At 34.3% G+C, this 6,897-nt stretch overlaps 1 protein-coding gene across 1 annotated transcript; it reads left to right on the forward strand.

The window, feature by feature from the left end:
* The first annotated feature begins 1,844 nt into the window (after window positions 1-1,844).
* LOC143538470 (uncharacterized) lies at window positions 1,845-4,606 on the forward strand. The gene is made up of 2 exons (XM_077032032.1): window positions 1,845-4,125; window positions 4,196-4,606. Exons 1-2 carry the CDS (start codon window positions 1,848-1,850, stop codon window positions 4,543-4,545), a joined length of 2,628 nt encoding a protein of 875 aa, XP_076888147.1. The 5' UTR covers window positions 1,845-1,847; the 3' UTR covers window positions 4,546-4,606.
* The last annotated feature ends 2,291 nt before the right edge of the window (window positions 4,607-6,897 follow it).

The raw sequence follows: 6,897 nt of genomic DNA on the forward strand, positions 1-6,897 counted from the left end.
TGGAAAAAAATGTGTTACATCTATGCTTATATCTATACAATGTGTACATAAATTGATTTTATTTATATCACAAAATGAATTTTTTTAAATGAACTTAATAAAAAAAATGTCCGTACAAAATCATACCCGATAATGCTTCTTTCTATTGAAAAATTCATTCTCAGTGTCATATATGTATAATTGAAAGAATTTTGGTTATGAACCAATTTCGAAAATAAGACTTTTCATACGATTGTACTTCTAACTACTCAGCCTAAATACAAAAGAAGCGTTATCTTTATTAATATATTTATCAATTTACCACCCATCAAAGGAGAGTAGGATATTAAATTGTAGCAATGGATGTTCTTCAAGAACTATGTTTTTCTAAGCCACATCATAAAAATGATTTGAGAAAATTACTATTTGTGTCATAGTGGTTTTAAGGTGGAGACACAATGAGTCCCTGAAAATTTTTTTGAACCAGTTGAGTCCTCGTGGTTTCAGAAACAAACAATTTGAGTCCCTGCCATTACTTAACTTTCAGAGTAAAACTTTTATTTTACTGAAACTACAGGGACTCAAATTGTTCGTTTCTGAAACCACAGGGACTCAAATGGTTTGTTTCTGAAACCACGGGGACTCAACCAGTTTAAAAATTTTTTTGGGGACTCATTGTGCCACCGCCTTAAAACCACAGGGATTCAAACAGTAATTTTCTCAAATGATTTTGATAAGTTTTAGAGGGCTTCTTGACAACATAAAAAATAGCATGTTAACCAATTCAATTTTGTGAATAATTTGTTTTATTTGAGCATAATTTTGCATGACATGCTTCCCATACAACATTTTGATCACGATTGAAGGAAAACTTAACTTTGACATTAATATTTTAAATTTGATAAAAGTTAGAAGTATTGATAGGCATGAGGGTGGCATGTCGAAAGTGTTCGCAATCTTTTCTTAAATTTTAATAGTTGAGGGAAAAATAGTTAATTTGCCAAATCCTGAACCTTTTGATTATTTCAAAAAATGCCCTTAAAAATAAACTTGAAACCCGAATCATGTTTAAAATTCCAACTTTCATATTTTTGACATTTTAAAGTCAACATTTTGAACTCATAACAAATTTAACGATAAATCTATTTTGTATTCTCAAACTTTTAAAAATACTCAAATTTTTTATTTTTGACCTGTAACAAATTTTGACCCAAATATAGTTAACTTGTATCAAATTTGTATTTACCAACTTTTGACCCATAAAATCAAATTTAACTTCCACAAAAAACCCGAAACAATTTTCATTTAAGAAACATGATTTGTTGTTGATTTTTGGAATTCACAAAATATTTTGAAATATATAGTAAAATAATATGTTAATATTTATATTTATAAAAATATATAGATATTATAAATATAATATAAAAGGAAAGTAAATAATTATTGATTTATTACATATATTAGGGTATATTAATTTTTGAGGGAAAAAATTTGTAAGAATTAACTAAAACATGACAAGTGTCCCAATTTATTTTATTTTATTAGAATAAGTTGATAGACATGATGATAAGCCTAATTTAGTCTATATTTTAATTTAATGATTAGCGAATATGTCAAGACATTGTTGTTATCGTTAAGAATAAAAGATAAAACAAAACCAAGAGAATAAAAAAGAAGGATACTCTCCCTACGTACCTTTCCATGGGTACAGACTCCATACATAAAGACAACACACATATCATATTATCATACATACTACACTGTTAAGTTAATTACTTATATCATTTACCAAGATGTCACTCTCACTTCACGGATTCACTTTATTCCCATATCCAACCATTCAATTTTCAACTCCTTAATTCTCTCCCATGGCTTCCACCTGCACACTCTCACTCATACTCATCATACTCTTCACATTCACCATTAATGCATCATCATCTTCATTAACAGAAGCTGACATTCTGTTAACCTTCAAATCCACCATTGAGGATCCCATGAACCACCTTGCATCATGGTCCAACACCACCACTATCCACCACTGTAACTGGACTGGTGTCACTTGCACCACCACCATCTCATCTCTTTCACTTCAAAACCTTAATCTTTCAGGTGAAATCTCACCATCCATTTGCCAACTCACCGGTCTCACCACCCTTAACCTGGCTGATAACCTCTTTAACCAACCCATCCCACTTCACCTATCTCAATGCTCATCTTTGACCACTCTTAACCTCAGTAGTAACCTCATATGGGGCACTATCCCAGACCAGGTTTCACAGTTTAAATCCTTAAAGTTTCTTGACTTAAGCAAGAATCATATTGAAGGGAAGATCCCAGATGGGATTGGGCTGTTAACAAGCCTCCAAGTGCTTAATCTTGGTAGCAATATGCTATCAGGTAGCCTGCCAAATGTTTTTGGAAACTTTACTGAGTTGACTTTCGTTGACTTTTCTCAAAACCCTTTTATGGAAAGTGAGATTCCAAGTGGGATTGGGAATCTTGTGAACCTTGAGCATCTTTTGCTGCAAAGATCTGGTTTTTATGGTGAGATACCAAAATCCATTGTTGGGTTGAAGGCGTTGACCATCGTTGACCTCTCTCAGAACAATCTTGCAGGTGTTTTGCCTTCAGGAATTGATGATTCTTTTGAAAACTTGGTGTCTTTTGATGTGTCACAAAATAATCTTTTTGGGTCTTTTCCAAATGGGATTTGTGGATCCTTAAAGCTTACTAGTCTTAGCCTTCATACAAATAATTTTGAAGGAGCATTAGTTAATACTTCTGTTGCTAATTGTTTGAACCTTGAAAGATTAGAGCTTCAAAACAATGGGTTTCATGGGGATTTCCCAAATAACTTATGGTCATTACCTAAAATCAAAGTCATTAGAGCCGAAAACAATCGGTTTTCGGGTGAAATCCCCGATTCTATATCAGTATCTTCCCAACTAGAACAGGTTCAAATAGATAACAACAGTTTTATTAGCAAAGTCCCACATGGTCTTGGTTTGGTTAAAACCTTGTACCGATTCTCCGCCTCTCTTAACGGGTTATATGGTGAACTACCGCCAAATTTCTGCGACTCGCCCGTAATGAGTATCATAAATTTTTCACACAATTATTTCACAGGTGAAATCCCAGAGTTAAAAGAGTGTAAAAAGCTTGTTTCTTTATCTTTAGCAGATAACAATTTCATTGGTGATATTCCGAAATCATTAGGGGATTTGCCGGTGTTAACTTACCTTGATCTTTCTCATAATAACCTTACTGGTGAAATCCCACTTGAGCTTCAAAATTTGAAACTTGCCCTTTTTAATGTATCTTTCAATAAGCTATCGGGTCGGGTTCCTTCTTTGTTAATGGCGGGCCTTCCTGCGTTATACGTGCAAGGAAATCCTGATCTATGCGGGCCCGGGTTGTCTAACCCGTGCCCGAACGATGATTCGAGACAAAGAATCGGTGTGTCAAAACTTGCTTGTGCGTTGATATATTTAGCGTTATTAGCTGGGATATTGAGTTTGGCATTTGGATTTTTTGTTTACCGTAGATCATCGATCCAAAATCTTGAAACGGGTATTTGGAGATCGGTTTTCTTTTACCCGATTCGAATTAGTGAACAGGATTTGATAATGTCAATGGATGAAAAAGCCTCCAGGGGTAGCTCGGGACCGTTTGGTAGAGTTTACGTAGTAAACTTGCCGAGTAACGAGCTCATAGCGGTTAAAAAGATGCCAAATTTCCGAAACCAATCTTTCAAAACTTTGAAAACCGAAGTGAAGACGTTGGCAAAGATCCGACACAAGAACATAGTTAGAATCTTGGGGTTTTGCCATTCGGATGATTCGGTCTTTTTGATCTATGAGTGTATGGAAAAAGGAAGTCTTGGTGATTTGATCAGCAAAGGGGATTTTCAACTTTCATGGAGTTTTCGGTTAAAAATCGCAATTGGAATCGCGCAAGGATTAGCTTATCTTCATAAAGATTATGTTCCACATTTGCTTCATAGAAATGTTAAATCCAAAAATGTCCTTTTGGACATTGAGTTCAATCCTAAGCTTACTGATTTTGCAGTGGACCGGATTTTAGGCGAAAACGCGTTCCAATCGTCGTTTGATTCGAAACCGGGATCTTCGTGTTACTTTGCACCAGGTATATGATTTTAATGAATCTTTATAATTATTTTAGAGTCTAATTATTATTAAAACTATTTTGAGTGTAGAATTGGGGTACAACAAAAAAGGTACGGAACAAATGGACACTTATGGGTTCGGGGTGATCTTGTTAGAACTTGTAACAGGCCGGGCTGCTGAGCCAGTGCACTCTAGCGAAGAGTCTCTTGATGTGGTGAAATGGGTAAGAAGGAAAGTTAATATTAGTAACGGGCCGGTTCAAGTTGTTGACCCGAAAATATCAAGTTCATGTAAATATGAAGCTTTGGGGATGCTTGAAATAGCTCTACAATGCACGTCGGTTATGCCCGAGAAAAGACCTTCCATGAGTGAAGTGGTGGCAGCCCTTCAACGTCTTGGATCAAAGACGAGCGTTCCTAGTCTTGATATGTCAGTTTAAGCGTATGTAAATATTGAGTTTGCATCATTTTGTTTCGTGTTTATGATCACGTTGTGTAATATGTGAAAGCATATATGATGTTGGTTTCTACAAATGGAACTATCCACTTTTTTATACAAGGAATGGTTATGGTTTACGATAGTTTAGGTCGTTAGGAGTTAAAACTCATACGAGGCCAGGGATCCTTAGGATCATGGCAATTGTTGGTTCTTGTTAGGGAGACTCGACTGTACAAAAAATAAGCTAAAGTTTAGCCCAAAAAAAGGTTTAGCCGGGTGGTTCGTCTATAATTTTTGTTCTCAAGATCCATTATTCTCGTCATTTAGTCATCAAACTCCATGCCATTTTCGTTACTTGTCGATACGTTGTATTATCGTACAAGTGTCAAAAAAAAAAAAACAAAAAAAAAATACACCAAGCAAGTAGTTGAAAATCTAGTAATCGTCTTCTTAGAAATCATCTGTAGCACTTATCACTCACGAGTCACGACTTATGAATGTCCTTAGCCCAAAAAACAATATTGATTGTTCAAAAACAAACAAATTCACAATGAGAGAAAAAATGAAAGTAAAAGATTCGAAATAATTAGAAAACCCCACCAAAAATATAAACAATGATTCATCCGTAGACTTAAAAACATATGCCAATCCTCTCATTCTGACTTTTAATAAGCACACCCATCATTGCAATATTGATTTTTAGCCTAAACTACATAGTTCATGCATATGCCTATTTCTATTTTATCAACGTTAACATATAAAAAACTATATGCAACTTAGAAACTTCTTTAAAATTCACAAGTCGACGAGTGATCCACTAGGTTGATTAAAACCATCTCGTTTGGCAGGCTAGAGATGTTCTGCGGATTCGATTGAAATGGTTATGAGAAACTTGAGTTAGAGCATTGGAAAATGGGAGTCTTTTGTAGTCTTGGTGATTTTATAGCGAAGGCGGGCTCAATTAATTTCATTCGAAATTTGTCCTAGGAGTAGGTCAAGGGTTCGCTTAAATTATGTACTGCATGCTGGGAATTACTAAATCAGTTTGGTGAGTTGGGCCAACCAAGTTTAAGTCGTTATCAAACTCGATCTAATATTAAAAGAATAAATAAACAAGTTGGCTTATCTATAGAGTGTATTATATAAATAGTTTAAATTTGATTAGTATTTGTAAACGAGTAGGATTAGGAGATAATTAATTCTATAAATCTTGATGTAATCAGTTTTGAGTTAGTTAATGAACAACAACAACAACAACAATAATAATAATAATAATAATTTGGGAGTACGTTAGCCAAATTGATTTGTTTGTACTCTGATCACCGATTCACGCTTGACTGCATTTGCTTCGTAGTGATGTTAAATCAAAACATATTCTGTTGTTTTGTATTGGATCGATTTTAGGTGAAAATGCCATCTTCTCTGAATTTAAAATCGGAAGCACTAGGTTTGGTATCCAATCTACAATGATATATAACTAGAACATTTTTCTTGTTTAGATGTTGATTAATATCAAAACTAATTTAATGGAGAATTCGGGCACAGCAAGAAACTACAATACAAATGTACACCAATTGGTATTTGTTAATGTCTTGTCTTAAATGGGTAAAACTGTAAGTTAAGATTTTGTAACGGTGTATTCAACAAGAACTATTTCTTTGCTAAAAGAACACGGACAGACCCAACCAATTGGCGGATCCACCTATTTGCTTATTTATTCCCTTTTTAGTATTACTGTGTAGTGTAAAAATCCCGATCAACCCCGTAGAATTTTGAGAACGACCGCATAAAAGTTCAAGATCGACCCTAATAAAAATTGAAATGAAAACTTTTACAAATATAATTATATAAATGTAATATAAATAATTGATCCAATTTGAATTTAATACCCAGTTTTAAGCCCAATACCCAACCCAATCAATCTTCCCCCCAATTTATAAGCCCAATACCCAACCGAATCAATACCTGATTTTTAAATCCAAGGCCCAACCCAATTCACATTTAACTTAATTAAAGAAAAAATAAGTGGGGTTCAAATTCTAAATTATTTTAAGCGGGTAAACCTCCGACCGTCGACCTGACCTCACTAGTAGATCGTTGTGACCAGCTGGTTGCCGACTGGCCGGAAGTACATTAATTCCGACTTGCGTAATTTGATGAAGCACGTGAAGTCGATTTGCGTAGTCGGATGGGTGATGAGAACTTAAATGATAATTTTATTTGTTTCATTGAAAAAGACTTAGGAATGTCAAAGTAGATGATTTTTTGTTAGTTTACAAAAAATGAAAACCCGTAGAGAACAAATTCAGTTATATTTTATTTTAATTATGCATTTTAATGACGTTTCACGTAC

Source organism: Bidens hawaiensis, unplaced genomic scaffold (assembly GCF_021521415.1).
Source record: "Bidens hawaiensis isolate Kalapana, Puna unplaced genomic scaffold, B.hawaiensis_p1.1 tig00011632_1, whole genome shotgun sequence".
In the NCBI taxonomy this organism is placed as follows: Eukaryota; Viridiplantae; Streptophyta; class Magnoliopsida; order Asterales; family Asteraceae; genus Bidens; species Bidens hawaiensis.

What these genes read in the sequence shown, in the direction of transcription:
- LOC143538470 (XM_077032032.1), top strand. Translation starts at nt 1,848, where the DNA reads ATGGCTTCCACCTGCACACTCTCACTCATACTCATCATACTCTTCACA. An exon ending in TTCGTGTTACTTTGCACCAG is followed by an intron (nt 4,126 to 4,195) that starts GTATATGATTTT and finishes TTTTGAGTGTAG; the next exon opens with AATTGGGGTACAACAAAAAA.